Source organism: Macrobrachium nipponense, chromosome 6 (genome assembly GCF_015104395.2).
Source record: "Macrobrachium nipponense isolate FS-2020 chromosome 6, ASM1510439v2, whole genome shotgun sequence".
Lineage (NCBI taxonomy): Eukaryota > Metazoa > Arthropoda > Malacostraca > Decapoda > Palaemonidae > Macrobrachium > Macrobrachium nipponense.
The window spans coordinates 16706954-16729870 of record NC_061108.1 but is presented as its reverse complement, the minus strand read 5'-3'; the positions used below and the strand labels follow the sequence as shown (position 1 = coordinate 16729870).

At 45.5% G+C, this 22917-nt stretch overlaps 1 protein-coding gene across 1 annotated transcript in view; it reads right to left on the bottom strand.

Annotated features, from left to right (window-relative positions):
• LOC135216442 (dnaJ homolog subfamily C member 16-like) overlaps positions 1–22917 on the bottom strand; it is a 301782-nt gene that overhangs the window by 39103 nt on the left and 239762 nt on the right. Inside the window, 2 exon segments of the mRNA XM_064251813.1 lie at positions 11510–11557; positions 19887–20091. Coding sequence (XP_064107883.1) covers positions 11510–11557; positions 19887–20091 — 253 coding nt within the window.

Genomic DNA, 22917 nt, shown 5'->3' with positions numbered 1-22917 from the left:
AGAGAAAGAACGTATGCATGAGTTGGAAATTGCTCGGTTAAGGGAAAGTACTTGTAACAGTCGGACAGGCGAAAACGAAAACGGAGCGGAAACGTTAGGTATCAGTGCAGTGTTAAAATTAGTACCAAAGTTTGATGAGGAAGATGTTACGACATATTTCATGTGTTTTGAGAAGTTAATGGAACGAGTAGGTTCCCCTAAAGAAACGTGGACTTTATATTTGCAGTCAGTTTTGAGTGGTAAGGCACTTACTGTGTATAGTTGCATGTCTAAGGAGGAATGTGATAATTACGATATCGTGAAAGAAACTGTTCTTAGCGCATATAGGCTAGTACCGGAGGCGTACCGTAAGAAATTTAGAAATTTGAGAAAGGATGAAAATATTACGTATGTAGAATACGGTAAGAAGTTAGAAAGGCTGTTTTTTTATTAGTTAACTTCTGCTAAAGTTGAGGATTTTGATAGTTTGAAGAACTTAGTGTTGTTAGAAAACTTCACAGATAACGTATCCCCTGAGATTAAACTTTATATAGAAGACAGGCAAGAAGTATCTTTTGCAGGAGCAACTAGGTTAGCTGACAAATATAGTCTAACTCATAATTTGAGTGTTAGTAAGAAACGAAATGGTAGAGTACAAAGCAGTAAAGGTTTCAGTCCTAGTAATAGCAATGCGAGTAAAAGTGACTATTCCTGTTATACATGCGGAAAACCTGGTCATACGTCTTAAGGTTTGTAAGAGTAGAATGGCATCTAGGGGATCAGAATTAACTTGTTTCCGATGTAATGGGAAAGGGCATTTAGCAAGGAATTGTGCAGTAGAAAGGAAGGACGGTAAGAAACCAGTGTCTCTAGTTAACCTTTCGTCAAGCAGGAATGATGTGATGAGAGAAACTAGGAAAGTTTTTGGCAAATTTCTGTCGGAAGGCGTAGTTTCCTCTCTTGGAGGAGTAGATTCGAGAGTAAGTAGTCTTGCTTCGAGACACAGGGGCCGCTGTCTCACTGATCAGAAGTGAGTGTGTGCCGAACAGGGCAGAAATCAATATGGAAGAGAAAGTCATGTTAGGTGGATTTCCTAACACTTGTGTTCTCTGTCCTTTGTTGAAGTTGAATTTAGAAAGTCAGGTAGTGTCAGGAGAAGTAAAACTTGCAGTTGTGGACAGTTTGCCCGTCGAAGGCGTTGACATTATTGTCGGTAACGACTTAGCTTTATCCAAGAATGTGAATCCTGTTGTGAGGAATATTCCAGTGCCTGAAATGGTAGTAACTAGGTCGGGTTTAGATACAGACGTAGACTACGGTCATAATTTGTTCGTGGATTCGAACGTGAGTAAGTTCATGGATTCGAACGTGAGTAAGTTCGTGGATTCGAACGTGAGTAAGTTCTTGGATTCGAACGAGAGTGAGTTCATGGATTCGAACGAGAGTGAGTTCGTGGATTCGATCGTGAGTTAGTTCGTAGATTCGAGCGTGAGTTAGTTCGTAGATTCGAGCGTGAGTTAGTTCGTAGATTCGAACGAGTGTGACAGAGATAGCGAGGTTGGTCTTGGCATGAGTGTGGCTGAGAGACCTAACTCTATCGTTGACAGTGAGAGCCAAACAGAAGGCGTAGCTGTCAAGAGTAACGTAGTAAATGTACCTGTATCTAGTACTAGTTACGATGATGAATTAGGCTTTAATGTTTTGGATAAGGATGAGCTAGTCAAGTTGCAGAAAGAGGATGAGACTCTAACCCGAATTTTTTAATGTGAGCTGGATGATGATCTCGATGATGTGTGTAAGGAAACTTTTTGTGTAAAGGACGAAGTTTCGCATCATGTTTGTCCTAATCACAGAAAAATTCATAGTTTCTAGGAAAATTCGTGAACTAGTTTTGAAGTTACCACACGATGAGCAAGGACATTTGGGAGTACATAAAACTTTCAAGTGTATTAGTAGGGCGTACTTTTGGCCTAAATTGAAAAATGATGTGTTTTAAGAGGTATGCTTTAAGCTGCCATGAATATCAAATTGCCGGGAAACCGAATCAAGTAATTACCGGAGTTCAGTTGTGTAATATTCCTTCAATAGGTGAATCTTTTGATAATGTAATTATAAATATGTTCATACCTTTGTCTAGAAGTAAGGGTAGAGAAGATTACCTAACTAATCTTGAGTATTATAAAAACAATTTAAGAGATGTTTGGCAGCTTGTGGAGGAGAACGGAAGCGCTTGGCACTTAGCGAAAGAAAACGCGAGAGGAAGTCAAGGGGAAATTAAAGGAAAGCATGATCTTAGAGCAAATGAGAGAAGTTTGTGTGTAAGAGATAAAGTTTTAGTACTAGTCTTGAGAGAAAGTCCCTTTTTACCTTATAAGTTTGAAGGTCCTTTTTCAGTGTTAGAGGAGAGGGGAAATATATATCATAGAATTAATGTGGGTAAGAGTAGAGTAAAGGCAATGAATGTAAATTTGCTTCAGAATTATAAACAACGCCCCGTGCCGTGGCCTCCGCCCGTGTAACAGTGTTACTGAGTGAGATTAGTTTTGAGAAAAACACAAGAGGTGTTTTAGTATTTATAAGTTGTAATCAGAGTTCAGAAAATGGAAAAAGTAAGAGAGAAGGATAATGTTATAGCAGATAGCCTCTCTAGTTTTTTTCAGAATAAGTAGCCTAATGACCGTTTTCTGTTTTGGCACGAGTGGTTGAGTGAATGAAGAAGTATTAAAGCTTTATGCAGAATTGTTTCCCTGCTGTTCAATTCTTGCTTTGCTTTAGAAAAAAATAAATAAAATCAGTTGATTTCATTTTTTTTCTCTTTTGGGGGGGGGGGGGCGTGTGATGGTAATTGCTTCATAGCAAAGGAAGTTAAAGGAAAGGATAACGCATTTTCGAGAAGTTCGGCAGCAAGGAGGCGTTAGCGCAATGTGTTGGAGGTGCCTGTTATCATGATGGTTCTAGAATCAGCAGGAGTGTTGTGGATCTCATCAGGATGTGAGAAACGCTGCGATTTCTGATGCAATACCTCGTCTAGATTCATCTAAGAATGTCTAGAAACCTCGGGAGTCTGTGACGCTCACAGTAGGCTCCGCCCCCAGAGTACCGTATAAATATGACGGACGAAGTAGCAGCAGGAGGAGGAGATATAGAGAGAGATCGTAAAAGAGACTCCAGTTAGTCACAGAGAGTAAGAGCCACAGATCAGATTATCAGTGAGAGATCAGCAGCAGTGATCGTCAGAGAGAGACTAGAGACGAAGGAACCGACGAAGTATCAATCAGAAAAAAATTTGCTCGTGAGTTGGTTGGATATTGGTCTAGTCGTCTTCAGGAGTGGACGGCCGTGTTTTCTCGACGTCGAGCAGACTTCAGAGAAGGAAAGGTACTGCTACAGGTTTTGGGGTTCCTGCCTTTCAAGTAGACTAGTTTCTGCAATATGGAGTCAAGAGGACGACTGCAATTCTGCTCTACATTTATGAAGCCAGCGCATCGAATTGCCAAATTGACTAGCAAGTATTTGAATTGCCTCACTGTTCCCCCAGTACATGCAGTGTAAAATTCTCTTTTTATGTAAATAGGAGATACCATTCTGCATTTACCTTTGTTAGTAAGCTTGTAAATAAACCTTTGTTGTGTTAGTGTTTCTTTCTATATTCGTATCCCCAGTTTCAACTGTAAAGTGTTGAAATATTTTTTTTTTATTATTTCATATCGAACCTGAAGCGGACCTCTCTCAGAGGCCGTAACATTGTGTCGACCCTTTCCAGGATATTTCGACACCGTAGCATTGTCTCGGAGATCTCAGAGTCCGTAACATTGTGTCGACCCTTGCCAGGATATTTCGACACCGTAACAGGCTGACACAGGAGGTTGTGCCATGGGGGGAATCTTCTCTCGGTGCTTCGGCGAGCAGAGCCAGCAGGTCTGGGTACCAAACGGCTTGAGGCCATTTGGGCACCACCAGGATCATCCGAAGACCCGGGGTGATCAGCTCCCTGCCGATCACCTTGCAAATCAGACAGAACGGGGGAAAGGCGCACACGAAGAGATTGTCCCACGAGTGAAGAGCGTCCTCTGCAGCTGGCCATGGGTCCAGCACAACCGAGTAGAAAACCTGGAGTTTTCTGTTGTGCCGGGTGGCGAACAGATCTACGACTGGACGGCCCAACAGGTTGAAGAGCCTTTCCGCCACGTCTGGGTGAAGGGACCACTCGGTTCCTATCACCTGATCCCAACGGCTGAGCTTGTCGGCTACCACATTCCTCTTGCTGGAATGTAGCGGGCTGACAGCTCTACTGAGTGTGCCACGGCCCACTCGTGCACCTGCAACGTCAACTGATGCAACGGGAGGGACACTAGGCCCCCCTGTTTGTTGACATATGCCACTACTGTGGTATTGTCGCTCATCAATACCACCGAGTGTCCCACCAGACGATCTTGGAACTCTCGGAGGAAGAGGAACGCTGCCTTGAGCTCCAGGACGTTATGTGAAGGTGCCTGTTGTGATGGTTCCACACACCCGCAGCCAGCAACTCCTCCAGGTGTGCGCCCCATCCCTCGGTTGATGGGTCTGAAAACAGCAACATCTCCGGAGGGGAGTGCGAAGAGGCACTCCTCTTACGAGGTTCCCATCGTCCAGCCACCAGGCTAGGTCCTGCCTCACCTCCTCCGTGAGGGACACGGGGAAGAAAGGTGGGTCTCTTGCCTGTGACCAACACTCTTTTTGTCTCCACTGAAAAGACCACAGGTGAAGACGCCCGTGAGGGACTAGCTTCTCGAGAGACAACAGGTGACCTATCACGACCTGCCATTGCTGAGCTGGCTGCTCCTGTAGGGACAGGAACCGTCCTGCTGATCCGCGAATCTGCGGGGAAGATTTGCCCTGCTACCGTGTCGATCAGCATGCCCAGGTACTTCATCCTCTGCTTAGGCTTGAGATCTGACTTCTCGTAAGTCACTACGATCCCCAGATTGAGGCAGAATTCGAGGAGTCGATCTCTGTCCTGTAGCAACTGCGAGCGGGAGCTCGCCAGGACTAACCAATCGTCGAGATACCTCAGAAGACGTATCCCTACCGAGTGGGCCCAAGCCAACACCAGCGTGAACACTTGCGTGAACACCCGTGGGGCAGTTGAATGACCGAAACAAAGTGCCCTGAATTGGTACACCGTCCCGTCGAGGATGAAGCGGAGGTACTTCCTGGAGGATTGATGGATGGGTATCTGGAAATACGCGTCCTTCAGATCCACAGAAAGCATGAAGCCGTTCTCCCTGATGGAATTGAGCACTGACCGTGCTGTTTCCATCGTGAACCGAGTCTGGTGAACGAATCGGTTCAAGGATGAGATCTTAGCTGCAGAGGAAGTGCTAGCTAAACTCTTGGGCTTAACCGCAGTCGTTCAAGGTTGCCCAGCCACCTTCGAGATTGCCTGGTGGACTAAACGGTCACTCTCGTCAGTGCACCGTTGTTCCATCGCAGCGTCCACCATCTCTCTAGGGAAGAGAGGAGGAGGAACTTCGCACCAGTCCGTTGCGAAGACCCAAGGCTGCCTTTCGCCCAGCCGCCATGGTCACTCTCGTGAGGACAGCGTCCCTACGCCTCAGAACCAGGTTGGCCCACAGGTTAGCCGTCTGGTGGGCCAGGTAGGAGATGGCCCTACCTCCAGACTGGCACAGTCTCACGCAAGCCGGGTCCCCCTCTGGAGTGATGTTTCCATGAGACTGCTTGGAATGCTGCCATAGCGGTAGATTCCAAGGCAAGCGCCCTTTGCTGCGAGAACCAGAGGTTCTCCAACAGGAGCTGCTGCAGACACCCCCCCGAAGTTAGCCTAGCTAATTCCGGGTTAACCTGTTTGGGCGGCAGAGGGTCTTCTGATGGCATGTAAAAGCGCCTCTGTCACAGTAGAGGTGGGGAAAGGAGCTTGGTCGACCTGCCGGACCGAAGAAAACCCTCCTGTCTGGAGACGAGAGCGTCCACCTGGCTAAGCACATTGTCGGCCAAGGTTGATCGTGGCAAGCCCACCGTCGTCCTGGGTTCCTTTTTGGGTCCCCAGAACGACTCCAAACCCGATGTAGGCTTGGAAGGTGGGAGCGGCGATCCTTCCCCGAGGTCGTTGTGCTGACGGATCAGCGGAATAACCTCGGCGAACGACCTCTGAATCTCAGGAGTGACTGCGTCCTGCAGAGACGGACCGTCAAGCCCCTCCACCGAGAACGCCTCCCGAGATCCTCCTCCTTCCAGAGGAGGAACCGCGACAAACCCCTGATGGTATCCTCCTGCCACTTGCGCGTACAATCTGGTCGGTCCTAGGACGGTGCCAGGTTCGTAGGGTGTCGTGGTGGGATCGCGAGGAGCGTGCCCTTCGCAATCACTCCCGGTCGCCTCGCTCTTCCCGGTGTAGCCCGAGGAAGTTGAAGGGATAGGAGAGATAAACCTGATGTTCCCCCCTCGCCCACCGGCAGAACCGGTGTGCTGGGGGGGCCGCAGGCGCAAGCTGCAGGCCTGGTCGAGCGGTTCTCACGGGGAGAGCGACTGGACCGAGAACAGCGGCGATGGTCCCAAGCATCAGGAGAGCTGCTGCTGGTCCCCCTCTCCGGCCGGTTCCGGTAGGAGCGGCGGTCAGGGACTGGCAGAGTTTGGCTGGTCCAGGCGACTGATGGGACCGCTTCCTCGCCTCAGGCCGCGGCAGGTCTGGGACCGTCGCGTCAACCCTGGGTACCGGCGGATCGCCGCGAGAGCGATCGCTGGACTGGTGGGAGTCGCCTGGGTGACTCCCGCCAGTCTTCCGCTCCGTGCCTGGATCCTGGCGTCGAGCGGACTCAGTTGCCTCGGTCTTTGCTGCACGGTCACCCACAGGTGACCGTACACTCGGTACCTCTCATGAGCGAGGCCAAGATGGTACCTGGCGCTGAGGCAGAACCTCTGGCGCCAGGCGAGGAGGTACCGGTATTAGCCGGCGCTCCTCTGGTCCCCGTCTTCTTCCTTGCAGAAAGAGAGACAGGCCCCGTTCCTGACGGAACAGGAGGACCAGGGTAAGTCCCAACCGTCCCACTGGAGTGGGACGGACCCTTAGAAGTCTCAGAGCGAGCCTTCTTAGTGGGGGAGGAGGCTACCTTCTTCTTCCTCTTCGGCTGTGGGGCCTTAGAAGACGAAGAGGAAGCGGTGGCAGACGACAACGACGACGATACCTTCCTCCTCCTCTTCGTCTTCTTCGTCAGCTTCCTCAGGACCACCGTCAGGTCTTCCATCCAGGACGGAGCCGGGGCAGTTGCCGAAGCAACAGGGCCCGACTGCACCTATCCGGAAGGACCTGGGGTGGGGGCAGCAACACCACGGGCAGGAACAACAGCGGCAGGAACTGGTACTGGAACTGGAGCGGCAGGAGACTCAGGAAAAGGAGGCGGGGCAGAAACCAGCGGCATCCTCTGTACTTGAGGCAGGTCCAGGGGAGAGCTCTTGGGACACCAGAAGTCGGGGCTGGAGCAAGAGCGGCAAACCCAGGCGGCGGCGACAGGGAAAACCTTCACCTCCGGCAGTGGCACCTGAACAGCAGCTGTCGGGGCAACCATGGCGACGTGCTGGGTATACACCAGGTGAGGCAGAGCAGCGTAGCCAGGCGTGGACACCGTCGTGGTGGTCGAGCCGTGAGTTACCGGCATGGTCCCTCTCGCTAGATGACCCAGCAGCCCCTGCACACTCGGTGTCCCTGGAGCCCCAGCGAGTACCAGGCCCGGCCAAGATCGTCCCCCGAGCGAACAGACGATCCCGAATACAACTGAACATCGGGGTACCTAGCCCCATCCTCCAAGCTCGACTGATCAAGAGAGGAGAAGGAGCGTGATCCCCCCCGCCCAAGGGGAAGGGGAAGGATCCATAAAAGGGAGCTGCATTTGAGGGAGAAAAGAAGAAGACTTGTCCGTAACCAAAGGAGTAACAGGAGAACCCTCCGATGACTCCTTGGCCGGCTTACACAGTTTCTTCCTCCCCCCATAACGCTCCCACTGCTCCTCCGACAATACAATACAAACGGTTCTTTCCTCCCCCCATAGCACTCACTGCTCCTCCAACCAAACAACACCTAAATCACATGGCTCGGTGCGAGAGCATTCTTGCCCTCGACACCGAGTACAAAGTTCATGAGGATCAACCTCTACAGAGGACCGAAAGGCCCCACACTTACGGCCCTCCACACCAGGGCACAATCTGCGGCTGATGGGGGGGAGAGGGGGTCTCTCCGGCTCTCGGGATTCCATGGTAAATCACGATAAACACTGTACGAATATACAAAACAGACACATACAGTAGTACCTCGAGATACGAAATTAATCCGTTCCGAGGCACCTTTCGTATCATGAGGTTTTCGTATCTTGGACCACATTTTACATGTAAAATGGCTAATCCTTCCAAGCCCTCAAAAAACACCCCAGTAAATTTCATAATAAAGCTAAATTGACCCATAAACAATTTGGACCATTCAATACCTAAATTAATAAAAAATGCAAAATATAACCTGTAGATAAAGTGTATATTAGTGTACATGGTAACAAGAAATATACTGTACGTAAAATGTGGAAGCTTACCTTTCGAGTGAGGCTACGTACATACGTAACTATCCAAGGAAGATTGCTTCTGCCTTTTTTTACACAATGTTTCCTGTGTGAGCCTTTTCGGGGGTGTCTTCTACATATGATTGCACTTTATGAAACCGGCTTTAATTTCTGCCTTTTTTTTTCTTTTGTACAAATGTACGTACGTACGTACACTTTAAAAAATATACGTCCACAATGTTCCTGTGTGAGCCTTTTCGGGGGTGTCTTCTACAAATGATTGCACTTTATGAAAAGCGGCTTTAATTTCTGCCGTTTTTTTTCTCTCTTTTTTTGTTTTTTTTTTATTTTTAACTTTTTTTTTTTACTTTACGCAGGATTTTTTTTTTTTTTTTTTTTTTTTTTTACAGAATTTCCAACTTTCTGTTTGTATCACTTGGTTCTTTTTTTGCACCTCATGACTCTGTTGCCCCACCTGGTGTCCATCAAAACCCTGTTCAACCAAATGCTCCTCTCTGCAACTGATTGGGGAGGGGGTACTGAATGTTCGGCTGCTGACCTTCAACATAAACTGAAGTGCCTTGATTATACGTACTGGTATGCATGTTGTAAATGATTGGTCTACACCCTCTGTTCAGCAGGGAGTGGATATTCTACCAACCTTGCAAAGTTTCCAGTTATCCCATGAGAGAGACCTTGATCACTTATCCCATGTGAGAGATCTTGGTCACTTTTTTTTTTAAATAACGTACACACTGACGATCCCGAAAACGAATACTGCGTGCGTACTATAACAATGCTGGTACCGAGTGGCCGAAGCACGCCACCACGTGTACATAGTAGATGCATGATGGGAGGGACGCTGGCCAATAGGAGAGAAGGATTTCATGGCCGCGACTAGCATCAGGAACCAATGGGAGAGCAGGAGGATGGTGGCGAGTCTACTAGTACTAAGATGGCAGCGCGATTTCCAAAATTGTTATCCGGGCGAATCTCGGACTTTCAGAAACCTTTCGTATCTTGAAAATTTTTGTATGTAGAGCCGTTAAATTTTTCATATTGGCTTTCGTATCTCGAGTTTTTCGTAAGTTGAGCCTTTTGTATCTCGAGGTACTACTGTACTTGCGTATAGCCTTGCACACACACACACACACACAGTAAAAGGAAAAGAGAAAAGCCTTCACACAGTGAAGAAAACAAAGCATACGACGAGAGGCGGGCAGAGAGGCGAGCAACACGTCTAACCACCAACACGGCCCGAAAGCAAAGTGGCTCCTCTCCTCGCAGTCGGGCTGACCGCCAACTGCCAGACAAGTAGTTAACTACCGAACCCCCTTGTTCGAAGCTTATGACCGGTTCAGCTGCCGCTAAGTACCTTCCTATTGTTAAAGGACCGAGGGTTTGTATACGTATCAGAACAAATCCTGATTATGTATTAGCCAGATCCATGCCTCTATGCTGGAATACAGAGTTAAAGCATAGAAATGTACCCTCTGATTGTGGAGGTTGATAAACCTTTTGAATCAGTCTCAGATGTTTTAGTAGTCGAGACATAATTGTTTCTGCACCAAGCATGGAAGTTTGACCACTTGTACTGGTAGACATCTGCAGAAGACAGTCTCCTGCATTTTGCAACAGAGTCTGCAACTGTCCTTAAAAAGCCTTTAGCTCTGAGCAGCTTTTTGACAGTCTAAGCGGTCAGAGCTAGATTTGACAAGCCTCAATGAAATCATCTTTATTGCGGCTGTCTGAGCAGACTTGTTCCTTGAGGGACAAGCCTCAGAGTCTCTACTAGTAATTCCAGAAGGTCCGGGAGCCATTCTCACAATGGCCAGAAGGGCACTATCAATGCCACTGATATGCTATGGTGGATTTGAACTTGTTCAGGACTTCCCTAATCATCCCGAATAGAGGGAAGGCATAATGATCGTTCTTGGACCAGTCCTGTAGCATAGCATCTGCTGTCCATGCTAAGGGGTTTGGGACTGGCGAACTGAACAGGGGAAGCCGATAATTCTTGGACGTCGTAAAGAGACATAACATGGGTTTGCCCCACAGTTTCCAAAGGTTTTGACAAACTGACTGATCTAAGGTTCACTCCATGGGGATGACTTGGTCTGCCAGTACATTCATCTTTCCTTGGACAAATCTTGTTACTATATTTGTCCAATTCTTCTGTGCCCAAATGAAAAAAGTCTCGCTGCTTTGCAAGCGAGATTGAGCAAAGTCCCCCTTGCTTGCTGATAAAAGTGAGGGCTGTGGTGTTGTCCAAATGTACTGCTACTGTCTTTTGCGACACCTCTATGGGAAATGCTTGGAGCCCCAAGTGGATTGCCTTTAGCTCCTTTAAACTGTACACTGTGACTCTTCATCTGTTGCTATGACCACTTCCCTGAGACCTCCCTGTCTTCCAGGATAGCTCCCCACCATACATTTAAAACATCTGAATAAAATTTCAGGTCGAGTTCTGAAGAGGGGATTTCCCTTTTAACAACCTCTGTCTGGATCTGAACCAAAGCAGGTGTTGCTTGATCTCAGGAATTATCAGAAATGTGAAGGGGTCCAGATATTTCCTTCTGTCCCAGCTGGCCTTGAGGAAAAACTGCAGGACTCTGATTACTAGTCTTCCTAGGGATACATACTTTTCTATGGGAGCTAAGGTTCCTAGCAGACTCATCCATTTGTTCGCTGAACGAATCTGAAGAGAGAGGAACTCGTCCACTGTCTTTAGCCAGGACTCCACTCTCTTGGGGAGGGAAAAGCACAAAGAACTTGAGCATTCAGTGTCAACCCTAAAGAGACTATCATCTGAGAAGGTACCAGCTGGGAATTCTGCAGGTTTATCAGAAAATTTCATTCTTTCACTAACTAAAGTGCCTTGCATAGGTTCACGTTCAACAAGTCTACTAACATTTGAGGACATCAAAATATTACACAAGGTAACCCTTTATAAATAACAAGTAACAATAAGAAACTCAAGAACTTACTCTTCTCCTAAGTCCTCCCTCAGACTCAGATGTAGCAGGAGACCCAGCCTACAAAAAAAAGAAAAAATTAAAGTTATGATGGACTTTTTTATAGACTTTTTTATAAGTTAAAATTTTTCAATCTTCAGAAGGCAAAACCAGTTAATTTGAAAGCAAACCTACTTTATGAAACACTAAACATACATAAGCAGAGAAAAATGTTCTTTCTTGAAATCATATATCTGAGGTGAAAATTCATATTAAATTATTACAGCTTAAAAATATACAAAATATAAAAATAAATTATTATATCTTAATAAGTTTATTGCCCCTCTCGTCTCCCCAGAGTTTATTAATTCATTTTATTTCTAAAAGAGCAGCCATTTTCTCCTTAAAATCAGCTGATTCTTAGGCGGGAAACACAAACTTAACCGGGAAAGGCATTTCAGTTTTAGACCAGAGCTTAGGGTAAGACAGGCAGGTCACAGGATTAGCTAGGCCTCGGTATGGGCTTTAGGGATTCTTACCATAAGACCTCTTTCCCTTCCAAATTTGCTGGTTGTTTTTCACTTTTCAGGCAATGCCAGAGGATAAGGGTGAAAACCAGATGGTTCCAAAACATCTAGATTCTTTCTCAGTCGTGGCCAGGACCTAAAGCAAGGCGAACGCACCTACACCTCTGATGGGAAGTCAGCCCTTTGTCCAAAACGCTGGTTGGCGCCGGAGGCCGGACCCCCTTAACATATCAGACACATGTTCAAGCCTCCAGGTTTTCCAAGGTACGTCTAGAAAGTGCAAATCCAACCAGCTCTATTTCTCCAAGACGACTCTTGCTAATTTCCATTTTAAAAACTCCTATTTTATCACTTTTCGATTGAACTTCCCTTTGTCCCCCATCGGGTCACGTGCTGCCTGTGACCTGTTTCAAGTTTAAACCTTCATGGAATACCTCCCTTAAACGCTAGAGCCCTTACCCAGTGTTAGATAAAATTGAATAACTGTAGCCTTGTGCAACAAGTCCTCCTTTTTTATTTTGTGTCTAATCTGGGATCTGTTCCAGATTTGCTGAGTCAAGTGTCCAAGTCTTCGCGCCCGCAAGTGCTGCATTACCGCAAGATAATATGAATAATTTTGAAAACCAGCTTTTACGTGAATCTCATTTTGGCCAGCTATCCCCTTGTGAGAGATAATATTGTTCCCCGTGCGGACAAGCTGCATTCACTCTTTCTCCAGGCCATTAACCGGCCTCTTGTAAATAAATGTATGTAAAGTAATTAGCCGAGTTTTCTGGCGACCTTTTTCTCTAAAAATAATAATACCAAAACCCTCTTTTTAAAGCTAAGTTAAAATCCAGTTACCTTGCATTTCCATATAATATTTTCCGTTTACGTATTCGGTTTATACGAGGCCCCGATACGTAAAAATCTTTGAATCCATATTCCAAAATATCCACAGAACAACTATCAGCAAAATTACAAATAAAACCATGACATTTAGCTGACTCTTTCTTTTACAAACATTTCATTCCATACAGACCATCTGATCATTAAAATTATTCTTCACTTGAAAAAAAAAAGTTTATCTCTCCCTTTTACAGATTTGTAAACAAATAAAATGATATTGTTATGATACAATAAAGTTTCATACATACTTACCTGGCAGATATATACATAGCTAAGACTCCGTCGTCCCCGACAGAAATTCAAATTTCGCGCCACTCGCTACAGGTAGGTCAGGTGATCTACCGGCCTGCCCTGGGCGGCAGGACTAGGAACCATCCCCGTTTTTCTATCATATTTTCTCTCTTCCACCTGTCTCCTGCGGGGAGGCTGGGTGGGCCTTTAATTGTATATATCTGCCAGGTAAGTATGTATGAAACTTTATTGTATCATAACAATATCATTTTCATACAATCAACTTACCTGTCAGATATATACATAGCTGATTGGCACCCTTCGGTGGAGGGTAAGAGACAGCTACTATGGAATAGACAGGTAAACAACATATGTTGTAGGTATAAATAAAACCTTGGTTCCTACCTGATAGGTGGTAGACTTCGTGGGTGTTTGCCCAGTAGTCTGCATCACCTCAAGAAACTTTAGCGAGATATGTGATCTATGGCCAAGAGTTCTTGTGGGTCTGCCGATGGGGTCTTATCCACTTACTCGGCAGAGCCTAAAGGACTTTGTCAATGGGTGCTGATCCACTTATATGACAATCCACCTTATGAAGGAGCACAAACAACCAATCCCGACCACCTGATCCTAACCATATGTTAGAACTAAGGATTGTTACGAGTTATCCCCGAACTCGTCACAACAACCGTAACTCAAAAACCACTACGCACACATACATAATTTTCAAAAAAAAAAAAAAAAAATTATACCCAACTGTTGGATATGACAAGAATTCTCTTACTGAACAACATAGACGGCCAGCCCAGTTGCGAGAGCCTAAGTCCTCCATTGTTCGAAGAGACTCTCGACCATATCCAAAAAGAAGAACAGTATATACATTTAAGGATTGGTGTCGGCTCCCGTACCCAGATCGTATCTGCCGATACGATAGGACCTAGAGAAAAACACTTCTCATACGTCACACGTACGTCTTTCAAGTAATGAGATGCAAATACTGATTGTTGCATCTCCAATATGTCGTATCAATGATGTTTTTAAGCGACATATTCTTATAAAACGAGAGAGACGTCGCAACCGCTCTTACTTCATGAGCTTTTACTCTCAGTTAGTTGTAACTGTTCGTCAGGACAGACCTTATGAGCGTCCGTAATGACGTTTCTTACAAAGAACGCCAGAGCATTCTTGGACATCAGTCTTGTGGGGTCTTTTACCGCGCACCAAAGACCTTGTCTAGAGCCTCCCAACTGACGCTTTCCTCTGAAGGTAGAACTTCAGCGCTTCTAACAGGGCATAGAGACCTCTCTGCTTCTCTGCCTACGAGACTCGACATTCCTTTGACTTCGAATGACTTAGGCCAGGGATTCGTGGGATTCTCGTTTTTCGCTAAAAACAGGGTCTTAAACGAGCAAATAGCCGAAGTTCTCCCTTGAATCCTACTTTATCCTGCAGAGCTTGTAATTCACTAATTCTCTTTGCCGTAGCTAAAGATAATAGGAATAGGCATTTTCTAGTTATCGTCTCTAAACGATGCCGAGATGAGGAGGTTCGAATCTATCCGATGACAGATATTTGAGGACTACGTCCAGGTTCCAGTTCGGAGGTACTGGTTCCTTAGACTTTGAAGTCTCAAAAGATCTTATGAGATCGTGGAGATCTTTGTTATTTGCCAGATCTAATCCTCTGTTCCTGAATACAGCCAGAGCATACTTCTGTATCCCTTTATTGTGGATACGGCTAGATGAGATTTTACTCTCAGGAATAGCAAGAAATCAGCAATTTCCGCTATAGAGGTAGAGGAGGAGGACAACTTCTTGGCTCTACACCACCTTCTAAATACCTCCCACTTCGACTGGTATACTTTCGTAGTGGAGGTTCTGCGTGCTCTCGCGATCGCGCTTGCCACTTCGCGGAGAAAAGCCTCGCTCTGACAAGTCTTTCGATAGTCGAAAGGCAGTCAGAGCCGAGAGCGGGGAGGTTTTGATGGTACCTCTTGAAGTGTGGTTGTCTGAGAAGATCCGTCCTTCTTGGTAGGGATCTTGAAAGTCTACGATCCACTCTACCACCTCTGTGAATCATTCCTGGGCCGGCCAAAAGGGGGTGGAGCTATTAACGTCATCCTCGTCTCCTTTGACGCCACAAACTTTTTCATTACTAACCCCAGGATTTTGAATGGGGGAAAAGCATAAACGTCTACTCGAGACCAATTTAGCAGGAAGGCGTCTACCATAAGTGCTCTTGGATCTTCCCACACCGAGCAAAACACTGGGAGCCTTTTTGAAATGAATGTTTGCGAAGAGATCCACATGAGGAGTCCCCCACAGAGACCAGAGATCGAGGACACACTCCCTCGTGTAGTGTCCATTCTGTATGAATGACCCTGGCTTCCTCCTGCTGATCCTGTCCGCCCTCATTCTTTTACTCCCTGTACGAACCTTGTCAGTAGGGAGATGTTCCTGTGAGACGTCCAAAGTAATAGGTCTCTCGTCAGCTCGTAAAGGAACGAGGAGTGCGTCCCTCCCTGTTTCCGAATGTAGGCAAGTGCGGTGGTGTTGTCCACATTTACTTGCACTACCTTGTTTGCTACCAGAGGTTCTAGGCTCTTCAAAGCCAGATGTACGGCGAAGAGCTCTTTGCAGTTTATGTGCCAAGTCACCTGTGCTGGTTCCCAGGTGCCTGACACCTCTTCTGAGCCTAATGTCGCTCCCCAACCTCTCTCCGACGCGTCGGAGAACAACACTAGGTCTGGGTTCTGTGTTCTTAGAGAGATCCCTTTGTTCTCTTCCAGAGGGAGCAACCACCATTGTAGGTGTGACTTTGTCTCCATTGGAATGGGAAAAACGTCCGACAGTTGTCCGGTTTTCCAGCTCCAAGACCTCTTGAGGAAGAATTGAAGCGGACGTACATGTAGTCTTCCTAGAGGGAAGAATTGTTGTAGCGAGGAAAGCGTCCCCAGAAGGCTCAACCATTCCCTCGCTGACGTTTGTTCCTTCTCTAAGAAGGAGAGACTATTCGCAAACCTTTTGCGATTCTCTCTTGCGAAGGAAAAACTCGAAAACCCGAGAATCCATCCGAATCCCCAGATAGACTAGGTCTGGTCTGGGGGTCAGCTGAGACTTCTCGAGGTTCACGAGCAATCCCAAACGCCTTGATCAAATCTAGAGTTAACATTAGGTCCTCCAAGCACTCTCTCTGATCTGGCCCTGATGAGCCAGTCGTCCAGATACAGAGAGATATTTACTCCTTTGAGGTGAAGAAACCTCGCCACATTCTTCATCAGGCTTGTGAAGACCGAGGAGCGTGTTGACAGGCCGAAACACAAGGCTCTGAACTGAAAGATCCTTCCCCCAGTCATGAAACGGAGGTACTTCTTCGATGAAGGGTGGATCGGACATGAAGTAGGCGTCCTGGAGATCTAGAGACACCATCCAATCTCCTTGTCGTAATGACGCTAGGACTGAAGCAGAAGTCTCCATGGAGAACTTCTCCTTCTGAACAAATTTGTTCAGAGAGCTGACGTCCAGTACTGGTCTCCAGCCTCCCGAGGCTTTCGCCACTAGAAAAAGGCGATTGTAAAACCCCGGGGAGTTTTGATCCAGTACTAGTTCTGATCGCTCTCTTGTCCCACATTTGTTCCACCATCGATCGAAGAGTATCCCTCAGCACAGGGTCCTTGTACTTGGCTGATAGTTCCCTTGGTATTGACGTTAGGGGAGGAGTGTTCAGGAAAGGGATACGATATCCCTTCCTTATGATAGTCAATGAAGACGCGTCTGCGTCTATCAGTTGTCCAGGCCTCCACGAATCCCAGGAGCCTGGCACCTACTGGTGCTTGGAGGAGAGATGTTTCATTTTCCCTTTTTAAAGGACGAAAGGCAGACCTACCTCTCTTCTCCGGAGCCTTCCTTCTTGCGGGAGGTCTGGAGGTCGGACCACCTCGAAAGGGCTGCATTGATGTACTAGGTCCTTTCTTGTCAGATGCAGAAGAGAAAAACAGGTTTCTTCTTCCTAGCTGACTGCGTCAGAAGATCCTGAGTCGCCTTCTCAGTTTAAAGAGTGAGCAACGTCTTCACTAACTGAGAAGGGAACAAAAAGTCAGAAAGAGGCGAATACAGTAGAGCTGACCCTCTGAGCATGCGAGACTGCCTTTGTTAAGAAGGCGCCATACACCGTCCTTTTCTTTAAAAGACCTGCTCCAAATAATGAAGAGATTTCAAAAGATCCATCCTGTACCGCTTTGTCAATGCAAGACAAATGCATAACAGGGCTTCAGGTTCGATTCCTTCCGAATCATGGGCTTTCTTGGACATCACCCCAAGGGACCAATCTAAGAAGTTGAAGACTTCCAATACATGAAAGAGTCCCTTGAGGAGATGATCCAGTTCTGAAATACCCCACATAATTCGTGCTGAATTGAGACTTTGTCGACGTGAAGCGTCAACTAAAGTCGAAAAATCTGCCTCTGTTGTAGAAGGGAGAGCGATACCCATATTCTCTCCCGTCTTATACCATATGCCTCTTTTCCCAGCTAATCTTGCTGGAGGCATGCAAAAGAACTGTCCTGACTAAGTCTTTCTTAGACTTCATCCATGAGTCTAAGGGCGTGGTAATGCCCTCTTCATCGAGATGGTGGGGTTTCATTTTTAGAAAAGACGAAGGCTTCTTCGTCTTAGCACTGGAAAAGAGCGAGCGCGGAGAAGGAGGACAGCAGGAGTCAACTCGTCTCCATACTCCTCAAGAAGCAGGGTAGTCAAAACCTTATAGTTGGACAGACCCTCTCTTCCATGATATTCATCATCCGAGTTTTCCTCCAACTCGGGATCTATCTGAGTCTCCGTTCTCCTTTCTGAACTTTCCTCTTCTGGAGGAGACAAACTCCTAATAGGAGAGGGGCTAAGGGAATGATACTCCTTCCTCTTTCCCGCTCTAAAAGACTTGGAAGGCGTCAAAAGCTCCGGCTTCTCTTGAACTTTTAGAAGACGCCTTGTATGACGCTTCCCGTTCTCCGAGCGTCCTGGCTGACGTCTCTTGCTGACGTCTTGATGACGCTTCGCGCGCTGGAAGACGCTCCGCTCTCTAAAGGCGTCCTACTTGGCGTCATAATATTGGACGGAACGTCACGTCTAAGATCCGCTTTCAATGACGCTTCACTTCTAAAAGACGTCTTACGTTTCTCTGGCTTTACGAAACTCTCGTAAGCCCCCGTTCTAGCTCTCGAACTCGAAGCTTCTGCAAGACGTTTAGCAGTGTCACGTCTGTCTGACGCTTCTCTTTGAGCAGGTGAGAGAGGACGAGACTTCTTAATTGGAAGCGTCACGTCCTTCCGACGGGGTGGCGCTAAAACTCCCCACAAGAGATGACAGTTGTTCCTGAACTGCCATAATTATCTTTCTTGACGCTTCTCCCACGTCTAGTGCATGACGCCTTTCGTCATCACTCGGGGAAGAAGAATGAAGGGGTACTTCCTCGCAAGCGTCAGGTGACGCTGACGCCACCTTCGCTTTCTTAATAGCAGACGGAGCGTCATCTGAGAAGCGCTCTGGGCTCGAATCTATGTCAGGCTTCATATGACGCTTCAGCGGTCTCGACAAGTTCGACTCCTTCCACCCTCGTTTAGGTGAGGGGAGAGGGAGAGGACGAGAAACACTCGCGAAAGACGCTTTTTCTATAGCGCCCTTGAGCCGCCTGCCATGAAGCAGAGCTAGCTGAAGGGACGTCTGAACCGTTGGGGATTCCCCACGACCTCCTTAAGGCTTTCGACTTTCTTCTCCTCTGGGCATGGGAGCTTGGAAGAGGTCTAGGCCTGGGAGCGTCGCAGGGACGATCAAACGCCCCCCTCCACAACACTGGGAGAACTCACTTCACTGAAATGCTCACTATCACTAGCCTTACCTTTGAGTCAGCCATCTTGGACTTCATGTCTCTAATAGTAGCTTTCAGATTGGCGATTTCCCGATGCCGAATCCGAAAAAGCACTCTGAGAATGAGATATATAGGGAGAATCTACATCAGTAGGATTAGAATTATCCGTTGAAAGGCTCAATAGGCCTTGAACTCACACCTTTCAGCCGTCTAACTCTATCCCTCTCTAACTTCTTCAAATAAGAAGTCAAAGTCTTCCACTCTTCTGCATTCAATCCCTCGCATTCCTTACAAGTATTAATAGCAGAACACTGAACCCCCCTACATTTACGGCATACAGTGTGAGGATCAACCGAAGCTTTCGGTATCCTCACCCTGCAGCCTACATTCACACACTTCTCACACTCACATTAGAATCAGACATACTGAGAAAAATCCAAAAGAGTTATTCCAAAACAGTCCACAGTAGCGAATGCCAAAACACGATCCAAATACGTCACCAAAAAGCCGAAAAAACGTTGATCAAAGGTTGAAAAATGAATCTAAGTCAGGAGGTAATAACAACAATGTTGATACCACCGGCGACAGAGAAAATATGATAGAAAACGGGGATGGTTCCTAGTCCTGCCGCCCAGGGCAGGCCGGTAGATCACCTGACCTACCTGTAGCGAGTGGCGCGAAATTTGAATTTCTGTCGGGGACGACGGAGTCTTAGCTATGTATATATCTGACAGGTAAGTTGATTGTATGAAATTACATTTTGGGCCATTTATCCATTTACTGGAATGCAAATGAAACAAACTATAAAATATTCAGGTGGACTTGTGAGAATTATACTTTTAGAAGATAAAAAAATATATGAAAAAATTAATTAAATTTGAAAAATAAACAGCTGCACCTACCCCAAACACAGACTCTGGATGTTTAGCATGATATAAACAATAGTACTTTCTGTGTCCATTAAGAGCAATCACAGTTCCTATTGTATTTTTGGGGTTGATGTTGAGATCACGAGGCTCTGGCAAGCCCAAGATAAGAATTCGCTTGTACCATTCCATGGCTGACGCCCTCTCAATGTTCAAAAATGCGAACATAAGTGTCTTGTTTCTGAAACATTAATAAAAATTATTTTCATAATCTATTCCAAAGACACATGAAATTACCAAGTTCCTAACAGAACATGCACAGCAAGTTTCTCATTAAATTTTAACATAGCAACTTTAACTATAAAAATAATTATAGAAAACCGATTTGACAACACAAACCACATCACGAATTGAATATGGCAATACAAACGAGCACAATCAGTGAATCTGCCGCCATGTTCACCATATGGAAGTAACAAACCAACAATAAATTACTTTGGAGAAAAATGCAACTCCACACATGGTGCATCACAAGCATAGTCACTTAAAATTTTCTTACTCCACCCATGGAAAAAGGAGGTGGAAGCCCTTTTACACAAATACCAAAATATTTTTTAAACCTAGAAACAGCAGTCTTTGGTATACCAGACACATCATCATCAACAACAATAATAATAACAATAACAATGATAATAATACTTTATTAAAAGTAATGGCTACTTCAGCAGCATTACACTTGTAGAGATTCTTCTCTATTTTCCGAATAGCGGCTTTTTCCGTGCTACTTAGACAGGCTAGTAGAGCGCCTATAGAGGTCATGATCAAATACAGTCTAAATTGGTGTATATATTTGAATTTTTACAGATAAACTATGATACCATAGTTATCAAAGTCATTAACGATTATATATATGACTCTCTCTCTCTCTTCTCTCATATATATATCGTTAATGACTTTGTAAACTATGGTATCATAGTTTATCTGTAAAATTCAAATATATACACCAATTTAGACTGTATTTGATCATGACCTCTATAGGCGCTCTACTAGCCTGTCTAAGTAGCACGGAAAAAGCCGCTATTCGGAAAATAGAGAAGAATCTCTACAAGTGTAATGCTGCTGAAGTAGCCATTACTTTTAATAAAGTATGCTTGAGAGAGGGTCTGCTTCCTAAGTACAATGATAATAATAATAATAATAAGCACATGCTCTCATCGGATCCTCAGGTTCACAGGGAGTGTATCACTTTCGTACAGTTTAGAATATTAGTTGCAAAATAAGTGGGGCTGGGAGGAGAGCACTTGCTAAATGAATGATGATTTTGCATGAAAATCTATTTTGCTAAAGGAAAAACAAGTCTGGTTCATTTCACCACAAACCCATCACTCACACAGAGGAAGGCTTGAATTGCTGAACGCCTCAGAATGCTGACAGAGTTGCAGGATCCATGGAAAGTTCTTGGGGGCTATAATGGAAAGTGTCTCTCTGGTCAGTTATGAAGATCAACTAACACAGAACAGCCCATGAAAGTCAAATAGAGCTTCCTATGGGCAGGTGACTGACACTTCTAAATGGCAGCACATGCAATTGCAATGCCATCAAGGTTCCTTTTAAATAATATAGGCCCTAAATCATTTGCCTGAGCAATTAGATCATGTTTCTGGAAATCTGTTTCCTGGAGCAGCCTGTAGAAAGTAAGTAAAAAATAATCCCTTCTAGTGCCTCTCGCCCTGAAGTAAAAGTAAACTTCCACGGTAAATCCCACTCAAAAGCTGGGAAGTTCCACTGAAGAACCCACATCTAACCATGAAATTTAAGACCTTGATGTCCAAGACAGAAGCACCATCTAAGAAACACAAATGTCAATTATTAGCAGGTTATTGGCAGTGAAGTAGTAATACCTCTCTCAATGGACCACCTAAAGAACTATCTCCACTCAGGCTTGGTAGTGACTGATGACTGAAACTCTGCAAGGGCTGGCAATAGCTTTGGCAACTTGTACAAAAAATCCTCTCATGCTGACAATAGGTTGAAAAAAAAAAGCTTCCACATGTGCAAGCTGTAATAACTATATTCTTGTGTAGTCTACAAAATATGACTAATTTCTTCCAAATCGAAATCATCCTGGTGCTGTCGTCTATCAGCAAGAATTGTGAAGACCTTTCTTGTTGTGGCCAAAGTAGGGCAATCATCTTGGAGGTTCAAAGGTTTTTCATGAGGTACTCAAGACCCTGGATGTGGTAAAAAAAATAAAAATAAACTTCCATGTTCTACAGAGGATGAATCTGTATAGTACCGGTATATGTTCCACTTTATACTGGCTAGGCAGAAAACTGGTACTTTATGAGGTTTGTTGCAAACAGATCTTCCATAACTGAGCCCCATTGTCACCAAATTACCTTAAAAATTTCTTGGTGCAATAACTCTAGCATGAAAGAAACTGCTTTGCCCTCCTGAGGTAGTCTGTGACCACACTAAGCCATCCCAGAATGAATCTAGATACTAATGAAAATCTTTACTGCAAAGCTATAAACTCCAATCTTGTGCCACTAAGATTCTTCAGGGCAGCCACTGTGTAGTTATCAGAAATAGCACACAGTACCTTGCCTCTTAAAAGCCAAATGAAGGCTTAGTCATAGGAAGACAGCCTTCAACTCCAATTTATAAGTGGTTGAACAGGCTCTCATCAGCTCTAGCCCCAAACACAATGTTTTAAAGCAAATGAGATGAGTTTCTCTAGAGATTGTCCCTTCTAGCAGGAAGATCTTGCTTGCAACAGAACTCCTGGATTTAAACAGACTATCTCAGGATCATACCTTCATTAAACAAGGTAAATCTTTCCATAACTTGCACAAATTCGTAAGGTAGAAAGCAAAAGGTCATGACCTTGCCTAGCAAACTTCCACAGGAAAAAAAAAAGAACAAGAGAGAGAGAACAAATACATTGTATATATTATATATATGTAAAATATCAATTTTAATTCATATAATGTATAAAAAGCAAAAAATATAAATATGATTACAGGCATCGCCAGTTATCAATGGGGGTTCTGTTCCAATGCCGTGA